The sequence below is a fragment of the Eptatretus burgeri genome, chromosome 12, assembly GCF_056783735.1.
Source record: "Eptatretus burgeri isolate ZD-2024b chromosome 12, Ebu_testis_v1, whole genome shotgun sequence".
In the NCBI taxonomy this organism is placed as follows: Eukaryota; Metazoa; Chordata; class Myxini; order Myxiniformes; family Myxinidae; genus Eptatretus; species Eptatretus burgeri.
This window is the reverse complement of record NC_140972.1, coordinates 67,397,690-67,422,689: the sequence shown is the minus strand read 5'-3', so window position 1 is coordinate 67,422,689 and position 25,000 is coordinate 67,397,690. Positions and strand designations below refer to the sequence as shown.

Here is a 25,000-nt window from a genome sequence, read left to right as displayed (position 1 = left end):
TGGAAATGGCAGTGGTAAACACGTATTTCAAGAAGAAGGAGGAACACAGGGTGACATACAAGAGTGGAGGAAAGTGCACACAGGTGGATTACATCTTAAGTAGGAGATGCAACCTGAAAGAGATTAGTGACTGTAAGGTTGTGGCAGGGGAGAGTGTAGCTCGGCAGCATCGATTGGTGGTCTGTAGGATGACTTTAGAGGTGAGGTTGAGGAAGAGAGTGAGGGCTGAACCAAGGACCAGATGGTGCAAGCTGAAGGAGGAAGACTGTTGCGTGAAATTTAGGGAGGAGGTGAGACAGGCATTGGATGGTGGTAAAGATGGGTGGGATGATTGGGCAACGACAGCAGAAGTTGTGAGGGAGATAGCTAGGAAGGTACTTGGTGTGACATCTGGACAGAGGAAGGAAGATAAGGAGACTTGGTGGTGGAATGAGGAAGTACAGGAAAGTATAAGGAAGAAGGGGTTGGCGAAAAAGAAGTGGGATAGTCAGAGAGATGAAGAAAGTCGGCAGGAGTACAAGGAGTGGCGTCGAAAAGCAAAAAGAGAGGTGGCTAAGGCCAAGGAAAAGGCATATGACGAGCTGTATGAGAAGTTGGATACAAAAGAAGGGGAAAAGGATTTATACCGATTGGCAAGACAGAGGGACCGAGCTGGGAAGGATGTGCTGCAGGTTAGGGTGATAAAGGACGCAAATGGGAATGTGCTGACGAGCGAGGAGAGTGTGTTGAGAAGGTGGATGGAGTACTTTGAGGAGCTGCTGAATGAAGAAAATGAGAGAGAGAGAAGGTTGGAAGAGGTGGAGATAGTGAATCTGGAAGTGGGGTGGATCAGTAAGGATGAAGTGAGGACTGCTATGAAGAAGATGAAAAGTGGAAAGGCGGTTGGCCCAGATGACATACCAGTGGAGGCATGGAAGTGCTTAGGAGAGATGGCAGTGGGGTTGTTAACCAGATTGTTTAATAAAGTCTTGGAAAGTGAGAGGATGCCGGAGGAGTGGAGATTAAGTGTGCTGGTTCCGATTTTCAAGAATAAAGGTGATGTGCAGAGCTGTGGAAATTACAGAGGGATAAAGTTGTTAAGCCACACCATGAAGTTGTGGGAAAGAGTAGTGGAAGCTCGGTTGAGAGGAGAGGTGACGATCTGTGAGCAGCAATATGGGTTTATGCCAGGAAAGAGCACCACTGATGCGATGTTTGCTTTGAGAATGTTGATGGAGAAGTATAGGGAAGGCCAGAAAGAGTTACATTGTGTGTTTGTGGATTTAGAGAAAGCTTATGATAGGGTGCCAAGAGAGGAGTTGTGGTATTGTATGAGGAAGTCGGGAGTGTTGGAGAAGTATGTGAGGATCGTGCAGGATATGTATGAGGACAGTGTGACAGCGGTGAGGTGTGCGGTAGGAATGACGGACCGGTTTAAGGTTAAAGTGGGATTGCACCAAGGATCGACTCTGAGCCCTTTCCTGTTTGCAATGGTGATGGACAGGTTGACGGACGAGATCAGACTGGAGTCTCCATGGACCATGATGTTCGCGGATGACATCATGATCTGTAGGGAGAGTAGGGAGCAGGCTGAATCGAGCCTTGAGAGGTGGAGGTACGCACTGGAGAGAAGGGGAATGTTAGTCAGTAGGAGTAAGACGGAGTACATGTGCGTAAATGAGAGGGAGGGTGGTGGTATGGTGCAGTTGCAAGGAGTTGAGGTGGGGAAGGTGGATTGGTTTAAATACATGGGATCAACTGTCCAAAGTAACGGAGAGTGTGGGAGAGAAGTGAAAAAGAGAGTGCAGGCAGGATGGAGTGGGTGGAGAAGAGTTGCAGGAGTGATTTGTGACAGAAGGGTAGCTGCAAGAGTGAAGGGGAAAGTATACAAGACGGTAGTGAGACCAGCTATGTTGTATGGTTTGGAGGCGGTGGCGCTAACAAAAAGACAGGAAGCAGAGCTGGAGGTGGCAGAGTTAAAGATGCTGCGATTCTCGTTGGGAGTGACGAGGATGGATAGGATAAGAAATGAGTGTATTAGAGGGACAGCGCAGGTAGGACGGTTTGGAAACAAAGTGAGAGAGGCGAGATTGAGATGGTTTGGACATGTGCACAGGAGGGAAACGGAGTATATCGGGAGAAGGATGTTGAAGATGGAGCTGCCAGGCAGGAGGAGAAGAGGAAGGCCAAAGAAGAGGTTCATGGATGCGGTGAGGGCGGACATGCGGGTGGTTGGAGTGTCAATGGAAGATGTGGAGGATAGAGCGAAATGGAGACAGTTGGTCCGCTGTGGCGACCCCTAACGGGAGCAAGCCGAAAGAGGAAGAGTATTTATATAAATATCTCGTTAATAATAGTTTTACAATTCGTGTTGTATTTCACCAATTCCATTTGGTGTTTTTTTATGATCTTCAACAAAACTTGTTTTAATCTATTAATTGTAGCTCCCTATGTTTGCATACATCTGACCAATTGTATTAATCTATTGACAGGTTCAATGCTGTGTGTGGTTGGTCTCAGTCTTATTGATTAGCTCACCGGGAACGTAGTTCTGGCGAGCTTCTGCGATCGAGCAGTGTCCGGAGGTGTCAGTCAGGAAGCCAGTCCGTAAAGGGACTGTCACACCTTGACGTTTGAGCCAGCGTATGGCAAGGTCTCAAAATGTATGTAAAACGCTGGCGTACGCTGAACTATTGATGTTTTAAAAAGGTTTTGGGCATATATTAACGTGTTGGACGTATGCATAACGTATTAGTAACGTACACAGAACGTTTCAATCACATATAGATAAGTTATACCAACGAATGCTGTGCGTGTTGTCGGTGTTCACAACCTATGCCCAACGATAGTACAACTTATGCCTAGTGCGCGGCAGCGTATTGCCAACGATCACGTGGCGTAGGCTATTCACAGGCTGCGGCGTGACGATTCAAATCATAAACGCACTTCACATCGCAGTGTGAAGCCGCTGTCACACCTTGACGTTTTAGCCAGCGTATGCCGACGTATGAAAAATTTGCCGAACCAAGCTGGCACACGTCGAATACGTTATGGGTAAGTTTTTGTATACGTTAAGAGCACGCTGGCATACATCGTAGTACGCTGGCAGACGTCGTCATACGCCGAGTACGTCGATAAATTTTCAGCATGTTGAAAATTTCTCAACATACTCGGCGTATGACACACATTCCACATACGCTGGCCATAAGTTGTAGGCACGTTACGCGATCGTTGACACACGTCCACACACGTTACTCGTACGTTACTCATAAGTCGAAACACGTCAAGGTAATGGTTAGTGTCAGTGTTCCAGACTCCCTGGTTTTTTTTTTTCTTTTTTTTCTTCAGTATAACGGTGATGTTGACACTTCGATTTCTAGTGCGGTTACGATTTAAATCGTTGAGCGGAAGCCTATTAATTATATTATATTATAACCACACAAGAAATCGAAGTGTCAACATCACCGTCATACTGAAGAAAATAAAACAAAACAAAAAAACCAGGGAGTCTGGAACACTGACGCTAACCATTATCTTGATGTGTTTCGACTTATGAGTAACTTACAAGTAACGTGTGTGGACGTGTGTGTGTCAACGATCGCGTAACGTGCCGCCAGCACGTTACTCATAGGTTAGAAATAAGTTTCGGGCACGCTAAACATTACCTCGACGTGTTTCAACTTATGAGTAACTTTCAAGTAACATGTGTCGACATGTGTCAACGATTGCGTAACGTGCCTACAGCTTATGGCCAGCGTTATGCGGAACGTGTGAGTCATACGCTGGCATACGTCAAAAAATTTCAAGCATGGAAAATTTGTCCAACAGCTCGGTACTATGACGTATGCCAGCGTGCTCTTAACGTATACAAACTTACCCATAACGTATTCGATGTGTGCCAGCGTTTTAGCCAAATTTTTTCATACGTCAGGCATACACTGGCTAAATCGTCAAGGTGTGACAGGGCTATAAACACCAGTCATTATCGCTTGGACCAAACACACGATTTTGATGAAACTTGGCCCAAACCTTCATCACCAGTGATGCACCAAAGTGTATCGACCACATCAAAATCTGCGCTCATTAAGGGGGTCGACAGAGGGTTTTTTGACCCCCCCCCCCAAAAAAAAAATTAGGTATTTGTTGTCTCCTCCGAAACTACACACAATTTGGATGAAGCTTGACCACAGCCTTCATCACGTGAGTTGGACTAAAGTGTATCGACTGCATCAAAGTTTGTTCCCGGCATCAAAAAATTCAGGGTTGAAGGAGGTCTGCAGGGGGTTTGAGTGACTTGCTCCTGATCCAGGTGAACATCAGGACAGGCAGTCCTGTTTTTTCACATGCAACTGTACCAGAGAATAACTTCTTAGGATTATTGCTGTGCAAGAAAGGCATTCGTACAATGTGGAATGGAAAAGCATCTCGTTTATCAAATAATTTGGTGTGAAATTTATTACTGGTATTGATTTGTAATTCCATAAAAGAAATTGAAGTGTGGGTTTGGTTTTCCTTTTTTAATTCGAGTTCAGTTGGATAGACATCACAATGAAGCTGATCAAATTCAAACGTATCATTAATTGCTGGTAAATCATCAATGAATCTAATGATGTTTTCACACCTTCACACAGTTGTTAGTTTATTCATACACATGTTATCAACCCAATTAGACTCGTTCATGTGCAGAAATAAATTTACAAAGAAAGGGGTTGGATCTGAACCCATGGTATCCAACCCCACTATCTGCTGGAGTATCTTGTTGCAAAATGTAAGGAAACTGTTTAGGAGAATCGAAAACTTTCTTAACATTTTATGTTTTGAAAGACTACATGAATATTATGCCTGGTGCTGACTTAATGGTTCGGGTGGAGGGCATGGGATCCGAGGATCCTGAGTTCGAATCCCCCTAGGCTGTTGAATTAATACCAGGTGGGGTTGACTGTGCCTGTCATCCTTCTGAGATCAGCAAAATGAGTGCCAGCTTGCAGGTATCCTGTGTTGGAGTGCCGACCTGTCCAGGATTGTGCCCAATAGCCAAGGAAACTGCTTTGGCAGCACCAATGCTCTGCACAGAGTATGGTCCCGATGGATGGATGGATGGATGGATGGATGGACATGAATATTGATTTCCCTTTATAGACCGGTTTGCTCTTTTTTGATAGACTTTAATGTATAGTTTATAAATGTGCACATGCAGCATGCCACAAACACATTACCTTATCGGAGATTTTAGAGACAAACAAAATTTAGTTTTTCTTTAGCCTTTTACTGAAGCCAAATATACTTCTCATCTTCCATCTGTTGTGTGGTCGATGTATCGAAGCAGAAAGCAGTTCTGAACATATCACTGTCATACACACACAGTGAGGTCTGTGTAGTGTGGCATGATGAAGACAGTATGAATGTTTACTCCGTGTGGTTTTTTACACTATAGATCGATGATTTAATTTAAATATTGCAGATTCAATTGAACAATGGATAAGAGAAGAGTAGGCTATATCCTGTGGCAAATGGGACAGGAGCATGAACCCGTGGAAATTCTATGTAATGTAAAATGTGACTTCAGGACCTCAATTTCCACCACCACCACTCTCTCCCCCGCTTTTCTCTCCTGCTTCTCTGTCTCTCTCTTTGTCTCTGTCTCTGTCTCTCTCTCTCTCTCTCTCTCTCTTTGTCTCTGTCTCTGTCTCTCTCTCTCTCTCTCTCTCACTACTCTTCAACCCCTCACCCCTCTCTCTTTTTTTCCCCCACCCTCACTCTGTTAACACTCCCCTCTCACTCTGTACCCACCCCACCCCCACTCTGTCCACAAGTCTGATGTTGGCTTAATGGTCAAGGTAGCTGGTTTAAGAACTTAGGGTCTTCAGTATGAGCCTGTCATGCCAAATAATCACAGCAAAATTAGCACATCTAAAGGAAAGGGCCGGGCCAAACGCAAACCCGTTTTATTATCGTCAAAACCCGTGTGAGATGAAAAGTATGATCAATTTTGAAAAACACAATGTTTCGCTTTCATTCCACTCGCAAGGAGTGACAGACCGATAGACCTGTAGCCGGAGCAAGGTACCACTATCGTCATTTGACTGTGTGACGTCATGAACTTTCCTTCACCGAAGATCATGTCACCACCATCCAGGATTCCGCACGCAGTATCACCTCACCATACGGATCCACCAAGTGCAGCCAGCATGCGCTATGGCATATAGTCCACCAGTGTCTGGAATTCTGCAGGAGGGATGCGGCACCATTCCTCCACGAGAAAGTCAATAAACTCACACCTGCTTGATGGAGGTGGAAAACGGCGTCTCAGGCGTCGTTCCAGAATATCCCATAAATGCTTGATTTGTTCAGATCCAGTGACCGAGAAGGCTATGACATATGGATAACATCAGTGTCATGCTCATCGAACCATCGAGTGACCACATGTGCTCTGAAGATGGGGGTCGTTGGGGGTCACCTCTTGCAACCATGCTTTCTTTTTTTTTTCCAAAATGAAAGGCAACTCGGCCTGTGTAGCCTTTTTATACTTGACCCTATGCATGCTGGGATGTTATTTGCTTAATTAACACATGGGCCACACCTGTGTGGAAGCTGTTGGTTGGTGTCCCTCATTTACCTATGCATTTCCTTTTGTCCACTACCTGCACATACATATACATACCCTCCATTATATATAGAAGATAACAACAATACGAACACAATACAACTTGAAGATCAATTAATTACCAAAGTATCAAGTTCAATTAATTATTCAGTTTAAGGGACACCCTTTTGGGAGTGAATTTCCACCAACTACTGAAAGGGTACAATTTCAACACATGCATCTTTAAGATCACTCACTGGTGTTCTGCACACAAAGGGTTGCGAGCTTCTCAGGTGCACCCTTGCAGTAAACGTGCATGTGGCGCTCGCCCAACGTGCGCGTAACCACAGACATCCGCTGCAGGTTCGAAGAAAATGGAAATTGTTGCACAATGCCCACCTCAAAACCATGCTGTGGATAGGATGGTGGAGGCAAACAGAAAAATAAACCAGCAAACAAAGATGAAACTTTCAAAACTGTGACATCAAGGGACAGGCAATCAATGAACTTGTATTATAGAGCTAAAAGAAAAAAGAAAAAAAAAGTGAGCTGCTTATTTTTCCAGATTCTTGAGTAGCATTCTCCAATTGCTATTGAAAATAACTTTCGACAAACTAGCTAATTAATCTTTAATCTCGTGTAATCACACAACTGCCTGCCATAGGTGGGCACACTTCAGGGCTCTGTTATTAGCCTCTGCCAGATCCTTTGATGATCACGCCTCATTAGATGATCCATAGTCTTGTGTCCAAGACCGCACTCTCAGTTGGCATAATATTTACTGTGTCAACATCTCAGCACATCGTCGATTCAGGTTTTAATAGGTTGTTGTCCATTGTTGGTTGGCACCTGGTGAGAGTTTCCCTATCGGCTCAATGTTCATTCGCTCTTCATCTGAGGCCAGTTGAAATATTTAATCACAAGGGTTCAGCCTCATTGACGTTGGATTTCCGTTGGGTGAATGGATTGATTTTAGGAAGCTCCTGCAAGATTCAACTCGTGGAAGGATAACTGGATGGCCATCAAGAGGGTGTCTTTCATCTTCTGATCATCTATGGTATTCTATTTGGCTTGTTACTGCTCTCATGTCAGGTGGTGCAACACCAACCAGCTATATTATGGATGGCTCATATTGGTGGGTTTCAGACAGCCAGTAACGCAACGACATTTTGAGTTTGGCACTGGCCAGGTCTAGCTTCTTGACATGGACTGATCATTCCCAAACTGGGCATTCATATTCCACCGTGGAAGAAGCAGGGGGAGACACAAACCTTAATGTCATTCCACACATGGCGAGTCAAGAGAAAAGTGCAAGACAACTTTCCACAGTCATTACTCTCACCATAATTTCACTCTTTATGATTTAACATTGACAGCATACATCATACATCATACATCATACAACTCCACACTCAAACCACATGTGCACAGACATCTTCCTTGTGATTTTCATTCCCATTAGCACACCAAATAATCACAGCAAAATTAGCACATCTAAAGGAAATTGCTGTTCTCGTGATACAGTGAAATGAACCTCTCTCCTCATGCTTTTCTCTGTGCTGGAATTATTGTGAAGCCTCAAGTATAATAATCCAATTATCAGCCAAGATCACAGCTGCACAAATTGCATGAACGATGGTTTCACCACAAAACACATTTGTCAATCTTCAAAAAGAAATATACATATACAGGGGGCTGCAAAAGTAGGTACACAGTAATGAAAAACAAAACGTGCACACAAAACGTATTTTTATTGATTATACAAGCATATCAATAATAACATACCAATAATAAACATATGAATCCCTCAAATGTTCAAACCGTTTGCCCCCGGCATTCACACACTCCACTAGTCGAGTGTGGACACCCATGCACACTCTGGCACAAAGGTCTTTATCAGCATCAATTTCCTGGCAAGCCTCCCGTATGAACTGAATCATGGCATCAACAGAACGTGGCTTGCGTGCGAAAACCCTGTCTTTTACACATCCCCAGAAAAAGAAGTCCATAGGGGTGAGATCCGGCGAACGTGGTGGCCAGTCCACGGTTCCCCGACGTCCAATCCACCTGTTGGTAAATTCTTTGTCAAGTAGCGCACGCACAGTGAGTGCGAAGTGCGGTGGCGCCCCATCCTGCTGAAAGTAGAAGTCGTCCTGCTGCTGTTGTTCACGTAATTGTGGTATGATTGTATCCGTCAGCATGTTCAGATACACGTGTTGATCGACAGTCATGTGCAGAATGATAGGTCCAACGACACCTTTGCAGGACAGGCCAGCCCACACTGTCACCCCAGGTTGATTGAGCTGTTGCTCAATCGTGACTTTAGGGTTTTCAGTTGCGTAGTACACACAATTGTACCGATTAACAGCACCCGATAGCTTAAAGTTTGCTTCATCGGACCACACGATTTTGCGCAGAATGCTGTCACCCTCTCGTTCCTCATTCAGGGTGGCTTTGCAAAATTTTAAACGCTGATCCGAGTCATCCTCTAATAAACCATGTATCAATCGTGGCACGTACATTTTCAGTCCTACACGGTGCATCAAACGACCCAACGATCTGCGTTCAATACCCAATTCAGATGACGCCCTGTTTTTCGATTTCTGAGGGCTCTGGGTAAATGCCAGGGCGACTTGCATTGCATTCTCTGGCATTGTCACGGTGACTGGTCTACCACTCTTTGGCGAGTTGTGGATAGACCGCGTCCTCTCAAATTTCTCACGTATCCGGTAAATCGTGAGCCTCGTTGGTGGAGGCGATGCAAATGTTTCTCGCCACTGCTTTCGCACACATTCACTATTCTGTCTTCCAGTACTGTTTCAAAATCCAGTTGCGCTCGTCCGTTAAATTACTAGCCATCGTTAGATTTCCACTTTACCTACAAATAAAAGATGTATTGTAGAAAAAATTACGAAAATAAAAATATTAAAAATGGTAATTATGATTTTAATGAATTACATGAATTCTAGTATTAAATGAATCCTAGGACCACTATTATAATACTGGTGATACTGGTATAATCCTTACTGTATACCTACTTTTGCAGCCCCCTGTATATATGGAAATACACACACACACACACACACACACACACACACACACACACACACACACACACACACACACACACACACACACACACACACACACACACACACAACAGTTCTAAAACATCTTCAACGAGCCATATTGTAACCGAGCTGCACGGCTTGTTCCACCATTCATAGTATAAAGACGCTTCACCCGCATCTATTACGAGCAACCAAAGATGTTTCCCTCCTCCCATATCCCCCCCCACTCCGTGAGTTGCACGATTAAAATGTTTCACCATATCTGACAACTGCTGAATAAAATTTCAGCATGCACACACACTTGCATACATAAAATGTTAGCTTGCACAACTTACAGAATTAAAATGTTTTGCCACATCAAACTTCAAAGTAAAATGTTAGCATGGAGACTTGCATAATTAAAACATTTCAACACATCAACCCCCAGAACCCAGCTGACTACATCTGATAAAACGTAAGCATCTGCCAACATCCCACACAAACAATGGGCAGACTACTCACCACTCCCGCAGCTACCCACAATTCCCACATGACTACTTATGTGCAGCGTATCCTGGGTCTCAGTCATTCTTCTTGTCCTGCTGCCTTGACCAGTGTTTTGCCTCTCGTTCCACTCATTTGCTCATTGATCAAACACGGCTCCCAAGCACAAGACCAGTGCTGGAGATGCATCGACTGCCAAGAGGTGAAATAAAGTGATGAGCCAGAATCACAAAGTTGATCTGCTGGACTGGCTGTCGAGAGGACAGAGTGTGGCTTCTGTGGGCAGACAATAAGGAGTAAACAAATCCACCGTTCGCGACATACGGAAGATTAAGAAGGTGATCCGAGAAAGTGTTGTGGCGAGCGCTACACTGAGCACCAAAGTGATCACCCACATCCGGGATGTCCACATAGAAAGGATGGAGAAGGCGCTCAGTGTATGGATTGATGAAAATGCGCAGAAGAACATGTCTTGAAGTGGATCTTTCATTCGTGCAAAAGTGATGCGTATGTACACACATCTGGCTGGCATGGGTGTCACTATCACGAGTGATGAGGTTATGAGTGGCCCCTGTCCATTCAAAGCAAGCAGGGCATGGCTTGACTGCTTCAAGAAGCACTATGGTCTCCGAAACACCAAATGGCAGGCGAGTGTGCCTAGCCGGACCATGAGGCGGCCAAAGCATTCCCTGCTCAACTCGCGCAGCTCATCGAGGAGAAGAGGTGTCTGCCAGAGCATGTGTTTAACGCGGTCAAGACCGGTCTGTTTTGGAAAAAAAAGATGCCAACGTGAACTTTTATCTTTAAACATGAGGGGCAGCATCAGGATTCAAGGCCGCAATGGACCAGGAATCTCTTCTATGCGCAAATGCAAAAGGGGATTGTATGACAAAGCCCATGGTGTTGTACCGTTACCTGAACCAGCATGCTCTCAAGGGCAAGAACAAGCACATGCTGCCCTTGTTTTGGAGGGTCAACAGGAAGGTGTGGGTGATGGCAGCAATTTTCATGGACTGGTTCCATTACCATTTCGTCCCTCAGGTGGAGAGGTACCTGGCGGAACAAAACCTTGTGTTCAAGGTTCTCCAGCTCGTTGACAATGCTCCTTGCCACTCCGGCGACCTAAATACGGCTCACCTTCATGTTGAGGTGATCTTCCTGTGACACAACACCAACTCCCTGATCCAGCCGCTCGACCAAGGAATAATCTGTACTTTCAAAACCTATTATACCCGTGGCACCTTTCGTCGCATTTTGGATGCGATGGAATCAGAACCAGCGCGCACCATCAGGCAGTGTTAGAATGAGTTCAACATAACCCACTGAATCGGCATAAATAGTTACTGGATGAGGTGAGAGCCTCCGCTATCAACACTAGGGTGTTTCATATTGCAACTTTTTTTGCGCTAGTCAAGTTGGCTACCCGTCATAGCTTTCCAATATGGATAAAAACCCCACTCACCGATTTTTAGAATTTTCTTCCCAAAAATGGCCGCCGGCGGCTATTTTTTCCAAAATGGCGGCCTTTTTTCGCATTTTGACACATAAATCGACTCCTTCACCTGCTAAAATACGTTAATGTTACTTGATATGTGTATGTTTGTGGATGATTATGATTGCTATGTCTGCTTGATATTATGATTGCAGACATAGCAATCATAATCATCCACAAACATACACGTATCAAGTAACATTAACGTATTTTAGCAGGTGAAGGAGTCGATTTCTGTGTCAAAATGCGAAAAAGGCCGCCATTTTGGAAAAAATGGCCGCCGGCGGCCATTTTCGGGAGGAAAATTCTAAAAATCAGCGAGTGGGGTTTTTATCCATATTGGAAAGCTACGATGGGTAGCCAACTTGACTAGCGCAAAAAAGTTGCAATATGAAACACCCTAATCAACACCTACTGGTACAACCTGTGGCCACAGACAGTGAAGAGCTTCAGAGAGTTTCCTGACAACACGGAGACACATAACATTGTCAGGTTGGCATGGCAAGTGTAAGAGGAAGGCTTTGACAACATGGAGCCTGAGGACTTGGATGCTCTTATTGCCTCACATGCTGCGGATGAGTTGGGAGCCATTACCAAGGTTTCCGAGGAGGAGGAGGAGAAGGAGGGGAGTGATGACAAAGAGATGTCGAGGTCCAAACTCATGGTCAAGCTCCTGGGTGAGAGGCTGCAAGACATGCAGTCAATTACTGAGCGTCTGTTAGATGCCAATCTGGTCATGAAGCGTTATCTCAAGTTCAAGAGGGTGTTGGATGACGTGATGCTCCCAGACAAGGAGCTACACTGAAAGCTGCTGCAATCTGCCAGGCAGCTCTCAATCAGAGATTTCTTCCGCCTGGTTCCGTCCACCTCACGAGCACCAGCAGCCTCGAGTGCCTCTTCTGCATCCCCTTTGATGAGCGACTTATCAGGATCCTCACCCTGCTTCAGTGCCCTCACCTACAGTCCTTCTGGAGCATGACTGATCATGACCCTCATCTGTGCTGTCTTCAAACTCCTCCATTGAGTTCACTGGATTTTGTTTTTGATTTTAGCAGTGCAGCAGGCAACTTCTTAGTACCCCCAATGATCTAACAGCCATCGTAAGTTCTACATCCACATCTTTCTAACCTCCACCACTGTTCCTTTTGTCCTGTTGAGTCCTGATCGTGTTCTATCTCTTCCATGAGTCTTGCTTTAATGTACAAATTTAAAATAAATAAACAAGCAGTCATAGACTGGAAATTGTTAACTTGACCTCTGACCTTGTCTCATAAAAGCTATCTCAAGAGAAGGTAGCGACGCAAACCAGAAGTTTGTACGATGATTCTGTACATAACCATCAAAAATCGAATGTTTTGGATGTTTGACCTCACTGTGACCTTGACCTTTGACCGATTTTGACCAAATCTAATCAGTGCGAGCCACCACCCTCCTGAATCACGTGGTGTAATTTGACATTGGTAGCTTCTTCCGTTCTCGAGTTATCATTTTTTGGATGTTTGACCTCACTGTGACCTTGACCTTAGACCGATTTTGACCAAAATCTAATCAGCACTAGCCATCACCCTCCTGAATCACGTGGTGTAATTTGACATTGGTAGCTTTTTCCGTTTTCGAGTTATCGTGCCTACAAACAAACAAACAAACAAACAAACAGAAACGGAAGTCATCAATATACTTACGAAATCTTTAGATTTCGTAAGTAATAAATAAATAAATGAAGTGTTTCATTTTCGAAAATCCAAAACAATTCTGCAATTCGAATACAGCACTGTTCGGTCCCAAGGAATTTGGATTTGAGAGTTTTCACCGTATTTCACTTCCAAATGTAAAGCACAAAACAGCCATATTCAAACTCAACTGAAGGAAACCGTTATCCTCCACCATGACAAAGTGCTTGCTGCAAGCGATGAACACAAAACTACAGTGGATGGAAGTCTTACCGTCAATTCATACATTTCCTGCAACAGGAACAAAATTTCCAAATTAATTACAATAAACCACCCTCAAAACAAACTACATGTATAATCACAAATTGCAAAATGAAATTTTAAGGTGCAATGCAGAAGAAAGAAAATATGGGTACAAAAAAAAAACAAACAAACATGCAACACAGAAACAAGGATGCAATGCAAGTGGAGTTGAAAATTTACATAAAGACAAATTAAAGCGAAATTCCATCTTAAAATGAAAGGATTGGGGAGAATCAAAGCTTGGGACATTTCATGCAATTTCAGAAAGCTGAGACTTAAAAACACAAAACCATTCCTAACAGATTTTGAGGGACCAGTGTGAGCTGGGGCCAAAATTTCAACACCAGCATCTTGGGGCTCATCAAACCAAAAAGAATTTGGAAAACGTTTTGGTGACAATTTGTTTTAATTACCGCATCTATATTACAATGCACATGGGGGTCGACTTTGTGCATCAATCTTCACCAGTGCACTGCAGTAGACATTCCATTCTGTGGTCTCAATATATGTGACGAGTTTTTATTTTGCCATCGACAGTACGAAGCCCCAACCCATCTGTCCCAGGGCAGCACAGGGCAGCCCCTGCTCATGTAATATAATATAATATATCTTAAGATGATTTCAAGCATTTGTTTGTTAATCTTACATGGCTGAACCATACCATCTAGAGGCCCCAAATTTGGAGCGTCGGTACTGCAGAATCTGGGCAATGTTTTAAGCTACCACATGCTGGCCTTGAAGGCCATTTTGAGGCCAAAATGAAGTGTATCGTGGGATGTGGGGTCAGGCAGTGCTGCTGCTGGCACAAAGACAAAAGTTAACCACCATGAGGCTAATAACTCCATAGCTTTTTAATGTCCAACATATACTGAAACCACTGCCAGGAAAAGCTCACCACCATGACAGCAATGACTCCATATGCCCCTAGGACTCCATAGGAACCCCTAGGTAGTTTTTCTTTTTTTCCCATGCAGTGCCAGATACCCAGACTGGTAATAGATATGTGGCATTAGGTTGATGCAGTTGGGATTATCCATTTAGTAACAAAAAAGGCACAGCGAACCAATAAAATTACAAGTCGAATCTGCTCCCCAATTTTGATACAAACCAGAAAGAAAATATATATACCCAACAACAACAACAACAACACGCTCACCTTCTCCCGATTCTGCTACTTCTTCTTCCTCTTAACTTCCTCCTCGTCTTCCTCGATTTCTTTTTTTTTTTACACTTCCATGACCTAATCTGTTGAACTCTCTCATACATTAATATTAACAACAAAAACGATCTTATAATGCTTCATCTTCCTCTCTCACACATGTGGTACTCTTTACTGTTTCACAATGCACTTCTCTTCTGCTATTTTAACAGACTGCTCTCATTTCGACCTCTCCTTCATTCCTTGCCTAAAAAATCCAACTATTACAGCGCTTCTTCTCTCCATGCTCTGAATTCGCCTTCATTGCATCCATCAAGAATTGTGTTAAATCGCATCTCTGACCTAAAAGTTTTAAAAACCACAGTTTGCCATGGATGCTCGCTTTCCATCAACCATTCTTTTTTTCCAACTTCAGTGCCAACTCACGCCCCTCACTCCTCACTCTCACTCTCACAGCATCCATCGCACTCTTCTCCCTCCAAGCCTCCCTCTCACCTCTTTCAAAAATTCCCCCCCCACCTTTCTCCCACCTTTCTCCCCCCTCACTCCTCCTTCTCTAAGTTGCCCCCCCTCTCATCCACCAACCTGCCTCCCTCCACTGCCCTCTCACCTCCATCTCTTCACTCCACCTCCTCAAATCCTCAACTGCCATCTTCCTTGTCTCTTGTCCCCCCTCTCTCCCAGCACCACAGAGCCTTTTCTCCTCCTCATTCGGCCCCCTCCCCTCGCTATTCTGCAATACCCCACACTCCTTCAGCAACCCTCCTTACCTCCCCTTCGTCCCTCGTCCTACCCTCCCCCGCCCCCTCCACCTCCTGCACCCAAAGCCTCCTCCCTACCTCTTCATTAAAAGTGTGGACCTCAAATATCCGGGGCCTTAGCTCAAACCTTTCAGATCTTTCCATGCAGGTTGCCACTGACAAACCAGACATTATCTGCCTAACAGAAACTTTCCTCTCCCAAGACGTGTCTGACTCCCAAGTATCTCTCCTGGTTACTCCCTCTTACGGTATGACAGACCTGAGCCTCGTCCTGGTGGAGGTGTTGCTCTCTTCATCAAAGACTCTATTCCTCACTCTCCCTGCACTGCTCTCACTCCCCCACACCCCCAGGAATACCTCTGGCTTCGGCTTCCCCTCCACTCCCCCCTCATGTTTATATGTGTACTGTACCGTCCACCGAACAGTGATGACTCCATCTACACCTCACTCTCCGAAAACATGGACCATCTTCTATCTTCTCATCCAAACTCTCTCTTCCTCTTATGTGGCGACTTCAATTGTCATCACGCCAGTTGGCTAGGTGTGGGTACCTCTCTCACCTGCCATGGGACATCAGCAAAAGCTTTCTGTGACTCATTGGGACTGACTCAATCGGTCAACTTCCCGACCCGGATCTCAACCAATGGTACTCCATCTCTTCTGGATCTGATTTTGACAAATTTCCCTGACAATATCTGCTGCTCTTCCTTCGCTCCAATTGGTTCTTCTGACCACGTCCTTGTTAAAGTGGACATCTCTCTGGCTGTCATCAGAGAACCACCTCACCGCCGTCGAGTCTGGCATTTCACTCAAGCCGACTGGCAGGGTCTCCGAGCAGCCATCAAACTTACAGACTGGTCTCCTATCACCACTTTCTCAAACATCAACTCATCCTGGGAATTCTTTCAAAGAAACTTGCTCTCCCTCATGCACAGATTTATCCCCTCTCGTGTTCAGTTGTCTTACCCTTCCTCCCGCCCTTGGTTTACTGAAGCTTGTGGTGAGGCAGTTGTCCTGAAACAACTTGCCTTTGCCTCATGGAAAGCAAACCCAACTGAGGAGCAATCTCAGTTCTTTCCACAAAGCTCGGAACAAGTGTGTATCTACCCTCAGGAGAGCCAGAAAACAACATCTTTCTCATCTCAAGTCTGAACTCTCAAACCTCTCTCCCTCCTCAAAATCCTGGTGGCGTTTAATCAAATCTGTTTCTGGTGTATGTTCCCCCTCCATCCCCTCCCTTACCTCAAATGGCCGCACTGCTGATTCCACACGTGATAAAGCTGAATGTCTAAACTCGGTGTTTGCAGCTAAATCTTGTGTCCCAAACCCATCACTATCTCTACCCACTTTACCCAGTCGCACCCAACTGTCCCTGGACTCTGTATCCTTTTCTCCTGACAAGGTGGAGAGCTTGCTTTCAAACCTCGAGTCAGATTCTGCAACTTCGGTCCAGACGGCATCAGCCCACGTGTCCTCAAAGCCTGCTCTTCTGCTCTTGCTCACCCTCTCTCTGTTATATTCACCCTCTCATTTTCCCAAGGTCATCTGCCATCTGCTTGGAAATCTGCTAACATCACTGCCCTGCATAAAAAAGGTGCAAAAACAGATCCCTGTAACTATAGACCAATCAGCCTTCTCCCAATCATCAGCAAGGTTATGGAATCCATCATCGCTTCAGACATGAAATCCTTCCTCTTCTCCAATGGCTTGATTTCCAATCATCAATTTGGTTTCAGACCAGGTCACTCTACCCTGGATATGCTGCTTCTGCTCTCCCATCAATGGATGGAGGTCCTCAATGCCAGACAGGAAATCCGAGCCGTATCCCTGGACATATCACGTGCTTTTGACACAGTCTGGCACCCTGCCCTACTCACCAAACTCTCTTCCCATGGTATTCAAGGCCATCTCCACTCATGGCTCGCAGACTTCCTCTCCTGTCGCAGTCAACGTGTGGCCCTAAATGGAGTTCTTTCATCCCCTCTTCCTGTGCAGGCTGGAGTTCCTCAAGGTAGCGTTCTGGGCCCTGTTCTTTTTCTGGTTTTCATCAATGATCTCTCGGACTCTCTGGAAAATCCTCTATTCCTCTTTGCCGATGACTCCACCCTCTGCCGTACCATCTGTCATTTCTCAGACCGGCAAGCAGCAGCTTCTTCGCTCACTGCAGATCTGGATAAAATCACAAACTGGTCCAACACGTGGAACATGTCTTTCAATCCACACAAATCTCACACTCTCACTATGTCTCTTCGAAAGGACCGTTTACAAAACCCCCCCATCCACTTTCTCAACAATCCTCTGGAAGAAGTCTTTTCTTTCAAGCTTCTGGGTCTCACTATCTGCCATGACCTTTCCTGGGAAAGTCACATTTCCAACCTTGCCTCAAAAGCCAGTCGCCGACTGGGAATCCTCCGTCGTGCAAAGTCCTTCCTCGGCCCTCTTGAGCTCCTGACTACTTACAAAGATTTTTGTCCGTAGCCTGATGGAGTACTGCTCTCCCCTCTGGGCTGGTGCTCCTGCCTCCCACCTTTCTCGACTTCACGCTGTCAAAACCAGGGCTTTTAAGATCATTGGCATCTCCCGCAATGAAGCTGAGTCTTTGGGCCTCTCACTCAATCACCGCAGGTTGGTCGGTGGTCTTTCTGTCTTCTACCGACTCCTCTCCAGCCTTGCCCCCTGCTCTCTCTGCGATTTGTCCCAACCACATTTCCACAGGGCACTCAAGGTCCGCCAACAACCCCCTTCTGGTAAAACTACCAAAATCACGAATCACTGCTCATCTTCACTCTTTCATTCCTCTTTTTCCCGCCTTTGGAATAAACTTCCCTCACTCTATTCTTTCCCATTCTTCCCTCCAGGCTTTCAAAACAGCTGTTCACCACCACCTCTTATCTTCCCCCATCCAAATCTTCGATCTTTTCTACCCCGATAATCCACCCAAGCCCACTTCCTTCAATTCTCCTGCTTTCCTTCCTGAAAGTCCCTGTAATGTCCATCTTCTCCTCGCCATGTTCCCCATCCCATCCCCATCTCTCTCCCTTCCACAGTTCACCTGTGTCTGTTCCCACTGTTTTGTCCCTTCCCCTCCCGCCCCTCTTGTCTCATGCCTCCTTGCTGTGAGTTGTGTGTTAGCTCTCATACGAGCCTCGACCAAGGTATACAAAAAAAAAAAAAAAAAAAAAAAAAAAAAGAGCAGTCAGCCTCAAGCTGTCTCTCTGTCTCTCACTCACACACACACACACTCACTCACTCACTCACACTCACACTCACACACCCACTCACACACCCACTCACACACCCACTCACACACCCACTCACACACACACACACTCACTCAGACTCACACTCACACTCACACTCACACAGACACACACACACACACACACGTTTTTTTTTTTTTTTTAAGGCTCTTCTGGCTAAACAGTTGCATAGGCTGTGCCTATGAGGCATGAACTTAGCAGTGCTACAGCCCCCCCCCCATACTTCTCCATAGGATTGTGCTACAGAGAACACTGAGAAGATAATTGCATTCTTAATTTTACAGACTAGTCGACCTTGGGGAGGGAACATCCACTGGTAAGTGGTTTGGGCTTCTTTGCCCTCTTCAGCATGGAGCAGAAACCTGTCCCTGAAGTGAACTGGTAACACCCTACAAGAAATTAAGTCGAGATCAGACCCCCATTAATGTAGGAGGTACCAGGAAGCAAGTGTCACACCAGCTATTACTGCATGGATTCGGACAAACAGGAAATGCCTGCCATACATTAACCTGGCGGGGGTACACAAAAATAGTTCTGGGAGCAGCCAGGAACAATTTAAATTTCTTTTTAAAGGCTCTTATGACAAAACAGTTGCAGTGGCTCCACCTATTAGGCAGGAGCTTAGCACAGCTTCAGCCCCCTACATGTTACCTGGCGTAGCATGCGATTATTTAATCAAAAACGATTCATTCTTTCTACATTGTTTTCAAACACCGATTCTGCAACTGGTCCGAAAAAGTAATGATGGAAGACTTTTAAAATTTGTAGGTCAAATTCATAAAGTTTGCAGGGAGAGTGATAATTGAAGAGTGGTTGAATTGAGGAGAAAATTAAAGGAAGGAAGACTGACAAGCAAAATTGTAGATGTTTTAAATTTGAAATGTGAAAAGCAAAAGTGGAAAGCAATTAACAAGAAAATCAATGTTGCATGTAGAAAAACAAAAACATTGAGAAAAACGATATAAATTATCGAGTGGAGAATCATACAGGTTCTCTCTCCAAAACATACAAGGTCAATGTCAGTGTCTTCAGCACTAACGGCTCCGGCACATGGGGGCTTCACCACAGTGGGCATTATGGAATCGTATTTAGTACGATCATCAACTGTCGGCTCCTCAAATATCTGAAGATACAGAAAAGTGAACGAGTAAGCAAAAAGGCCACAATGCCAAAGAAAATGCCACGAGAACAGAACGTACATTTCTCAATTATTCAGATTAGGTTTAGCTTGAAAAATGGAACCATATTCTAAAATATTCAAAACATCATAAACTGTGATTCTTGTGTTGTGACTGACCCAGCCAGTAGCTTCAAACATTTTCAGATCCAAGGGATCACCAGAAAGCTGGCCATCGAGCCGTGTAAGAGAATGGCACGTCGCCATTGCAACCACCATGTCCCCGGTCCCAGAAAACTGCTGCACTGGAGCCAGGAACCTACATAGCAAGACACTCATCTGTCACAGCAATACTTCATGTAGTAAACAACATAAATGGTTGCTGAAATGGTAACAGTAAAACAATGGTTGAAAGCTTTACAAGTGTACCAACAGAGGCCACACAGATGCATCAGGCACTTACTTTTTATCTTGAATAGGAACCACTCCCCAGAGATCCAGCCCATCTTCAGTGAGTGTGCCAGTCTGGATAAGGCAGGGGTAGTAGAATACAAAGAACAGTAATCTAAAATGACATTTTCAACTGCTTGACATAATGGTGATCATCTTCATTTTTTTTATTCTCAAAGTTTGCTGAGCAACTAGTAAAAGACTCAGGATGAAAAAGGAAGGCAAGTGAATGAACAAAATTGTGACTCCACCTTATCAAAGGCTACTAGGTTGATCTGGCCACAGATATTGATGCGATTGGGGCTTGTAGAGAAGATGCCTTGCCGTTTCAGGCGCCGTTGTGCATACACAATACCAGCTGTAAGAGCCGCGGGCAGTGCCGGAGGTACCGCGATTGTCACAATATCCAGTGTCTCCATCACAATCTTTTCTGCCCGTTCCTGCAGTGTGTAATTACAGTTGAATGAGCAACCCAGAGACAATACAAGCTTCTCATAATTTCACATTCGTACTTGTTCCTCAAAAAGGTATATTTTTCTACGTAGCGGCTCCACACCACTTTGGACCGCTCCACCATTCCAGGAGTTACTACCTAGTCCGGGAGCCAACCGATCAAAATTAAAAAAAAATTGCCCGGTCTGCTATAAAATTTTTGTGTTGATTTTCATAAAGAGACACCCTTTGAGTATATGAAAACCAATGTTGGCAATGGTGAAACTCTTGCGCAACAACACAGTCAACACTTTTGCGAGCCCCCTCTGATAACAAAATGTTGGCAAAAGCGAAGATGTAGGATGGGGGTAGGGGTAATTCATATTGTCCTAAAATCATAACCACTAAACCTATATACACAAATGACCCCTCATATTAAAGAGGAGTTCATTTCCTATATCACAATTGGTGTAGATTTAACCTACCTTCAATTGACAAGGTTATATGTCAAACAACAAAAGATTTATGTAACTCAGAAATGCTTGACTATCAATGGGGTCAGGAACAAGAACATACTTTTACATGCCATGGTTTTAAGGAAGATAAAATTAGAAATGGATTAACACAATATTGTGACATGAAACATCCTCTTCAGAGGAAGAGTCACTCTCTGAAACAACTCCACCACATGAACCTCTCTGACCAAGGCATATGCATGTCACTCAGCAAGGCACAGCAGCCTTTTTGCATGAACATCGTTTCAGACATTTGGATAATTTGCACATGCAAGACACCGTTTTGTCTATGTTTGGCTTGGCTGGCTTAGACATGAGAATTGGGACCAGTTTTCCATTGATAAGGGTTCTGCCAAATGTTGTGGCTGGGGGAAGTGCTCGGTCACTGAGATGTGCACGTCTATACAGAAGCAATTGATACAATGCTCTTAAAACAAGGAAGTAAAACGCATCTTCTGTTGCTGGCAGTGACCTAAGGTCTAATTTTGAAGAGACAAACATATGCTGCCTGAGAGTATCCAAACAGCTGAACCCTTTTTGGCCATGCAGAGCAGTCCAGTATACTCTGGCCTCATCAATGACACATTCTGTTGCTGCCATTTCACTATCTCTTCCAAAATCAACAAGGTGGGGAAGGTTTCCTATCAGTCCCAGAGAAACCTGTGCCGCTCTTCTTTTCACAGGAACACAGGCATCATCCCAACTGACTGGAAGAGGGGCCTTGTTGTCCCTCTCTGGAAAGGGAAGGGTGATCGCCAAGACTGCAAAAACTACCGAGGGGTGACGCTGCTCTCAGTGCCGGGCAAGGTCTTTGCTCGGATAATTCTTGATAGGGTTTGCCACCATCTGCTTGAGCACCAGCGTCCAGAGCAGTCAGGCTTTACACCAAAGAGGTCAACGATTGACCGTATCCTTGCACTTCGTGGCCCCGAGGAACACAGACGAGAGTTTCGGCAGGGGCTGCTTGCAGCCTATGTTGATCTCTGTAAAGCGTTCGATTCAGTGAATCGGGATGTCCTCTGGAGGATTCTTGGTCTTCGTGGGGTGCCACCGAAACTGATCGATCTGATGTCTGAACTCTACTCTGGTACTGAGAGTGCTGTGAAGTGTGGTGGTACCATCTCTGACTTATTTTCCAGTTGTTACTGGAGTTCGTCAGGGATGTGTACTTGCCCCACACTTTTCAGCACTTGTATGGACTGGATTCTAGGGAGGATGTCGGAGAGATCAAGTTGCGGTGCATCGTTTGGCAATGTCAAGATCTCAGACCTTGATTTTGCAGATGATGCAGTCATCTTTGCGGAGACTTTAGACATCCTCTTGGGGGCCCTCGAGGTGCTGAATGAGGAGTCGGAGCCGTTGGGATTACGGATTTCTTGGGTCAAAACTAAGATCCAGGCTTTCGGTGACATCTTGGATGCTGCTGTCCTGTCTGTGTCTGTTTGTGGTGAGGATGTTGAGGTCGTGGAGAGATTCACTTACCTTGGCAGTGATATTCATGTCTCCGCAGGTTGTGAGCCGGAGGTCAATAGACGTCTGGGTCGGGCCTGGGGAGTCATGGATTCACTGGATCATGGGGTGTGGTGCTGCCGGTACCTGTGCGGGAGGACGAAAGTCTGAGTCTTCAGGTCCTTGGTACTTCCAGTCTTGCTCTATGGGTGCGAGACTTGGACTTTGACCAAGGATCTGAGACGGAGACTTAATTCCTTTGGTACCAGGTCTCTTCGGAGAATCCTTGGCTATCGCTGGTCGGATTTTGTGTCCAACGAGCGGTTGCTGAGAGAGACTCGGATGAGATTTGTTACCTGCATAGTCCGTGAGCGTCAGCTGCGGCTGTATGGACATGTGGCTCGTTTTCCTGACGCTGATCCTGCTCACCAGATTCTCTCAGCGAGGAGTCTCATGAGTGGGAGGCCAGTGGGCCGACCACGTGCCTCATGGTTGCAGCAGGTTGACCATCATCTCAAGGAGATGGGGATGGGCCTGGCATCTGCCTGGGGGATGGCCAGACGGAGGCCCCTGGAGTACCGGCGGAAAGTGGACGCAGCGACGCGCTGTTCTGGCACATGCTCCCATACCTGACCTGACCTCTTCTTTTCCCCTTCTGAATGGGTAGCTCACTGTGTCACATCCACACAACACATATGTGCACAGAAGTGTAGCACACTGCGACATCAAGAGGATTTTCTGGTACTTCTTGCTCAACACTTCTACCAGCTCATGAATAGGTAGGTATTGATTCTGCCGTTGTATCAGAGTTCTTGCAATGTGTTCAAGCAGCAGAAGTGATATATACACAGCATAATTATGTCTGTATCTGTTGCATGCACAACAGCTCGATGGTGATCAAGATATTCCACACAATACGCAAGATGAGCAATAATCCTTGTGTCTGCCTCTTCATGTTCTTCACAAGGTAAGTCCAGAACTGAACTTGATGCTGATGTGATGGAAAGAGTGTGACCTTTGTTTTCCATCATACTACCAAGAATGATGGTCACTCCATCCGGAATAGCTTCAGGACTCTCACAAAGGGAAGTGCCAATTAAGTTCTGAAGATTTCCTTTATTTCTTGGATTCTTCATGAATAAATTCCAGTCCGGAATTTCTAGACTCTTGGATGGTGAGAATTGTCTTGCCTGGTCTGTCTGGTTTCTCCTCTGCTGCTCATCACCCTTCAAAGTATGGCTATCATCAAAATCATACTGATCACCAATGATGTTGACACAGTTGCACATTTCAGGTTTCAACTGCAGGATACACCTGCTTGCGAAGATACAGCTGGGGAAGTTCACCAAATGTTTTCGCACCCATTTTTGGTATTTATTTACAAATGCCATTGTGTCTACCAGATAAACTGTGTATAGGTCACTCTGTGGTAATGATGGCAGCTGTAAAACAACATCCTGCTCAGCTTCAGCAATTAGCACTGCCACGAAATCAGACTCGTTGCCTTTGCGCATTACAACCCCCTGTGCTAAGCGTGGATCAACCTCAAACAGGGATGATGGATAGTCTGTCCACTCATGGGAAAATGCAATCTGTCTTGTGACTGGGTCGGCATCTCGATAGAAACACAGCACACGTGTAGTTGCAGTCTCATCTTGATAGATCCTGATTAAACTCTGTTTCCTTGATGGTTTTGATTTCTTCTGTGAGGAGAAAGTTACCAGCTTCAGTGGTTCAATCTTAATAGAGACCACCTCTTCTGCTTTCATAATGGCTTCCATGCCCTTAGCTTGAGCATGGACCAAGTCTTTTGAAGCAGCCTTCTCACTAGTTGCTCTATTGAGCAGAACCACTTGGTTGTTACACTGGAATGGGTTTATCATCTGCTGGCATATCACTTTCTTGATCTCCTCAACATGCATATGTTCTTCTGTTGCCTGCTTCTGTGTTTCTCCATGATGAGTAGATTCCTGTTGGCCTAGATTAGCCATAGACTTTATGTTCTCTGATACAGCTGTGAGAAATGGTGCTGTTTTCACATATTTATCTCGAGCAGCTGGTGCCTGAGATATGCGTTTGAACAGAGATGTCTTCCCTTCATTGTTGTATGTCTGCTCCAGGGCCATGTCACTCCAAACACCATTGAATTTTCCTTTGGAAGAGTGAACTGTGAAGTACCCAACCTGGATCCAGCAAACCTTAACCGAACTGTGTTCAATAGAGTAAGAGGATTTTGGGGGTAGGGGTAACTTTGGTTGACAAAAATGTTAATTTTC

At 45.1% G+C, this 25,000-nt stretch overlaps 1 protein-coding gene across 13 annotated transcripts in view; it reads right to left on the bottom strand.

The window, feature by feature from the left end:
* ATP13A3 (ATPase 13A3) overlaps positions 1-25,000 on the bottom strand; it is a 245,618-nt gene that overhangs the window by 109,175 nt on the left and 111,443 nt on the right. For 12 of the 13 annotated variants that reach the window (XR_015049870.1, XR_015049869.1, XR_015049868.1 and 9 more), the window contains 6 exons: positions 20,580-20,768; positions 20,342-20,403; positions 20,059-20,197; positions 19,771-19,884; positions 13,552-13,569; positions 6,820-6,973 (listed from right to left, as the gene is read on the bottom strand). Coding sequence is in view for 10 of the 13 variants with exons in the window: in XM_085848389.1 (XP_085704515.1) it covers positions 6,820-6,973; positions 13,552-13,569; positions 19,771-19,884; positions 20,059-20,197; positions 20,342-20,403; positions 20,580-20,768 (676 nt within the window). In the remaining 3 variants the exon portion in view is untranslated. The remainder of the gene's footprint in view (positions 1-6,819; positions 6,974-13,551; positions 13,570-19,770; positions 19,885-20,058; positions 20,198-20,341; positions 20,404-20,579; positions 20,769-25,000) is intronic. The other variant, XM_085848383.1, reaches the window with a different exon arrangement.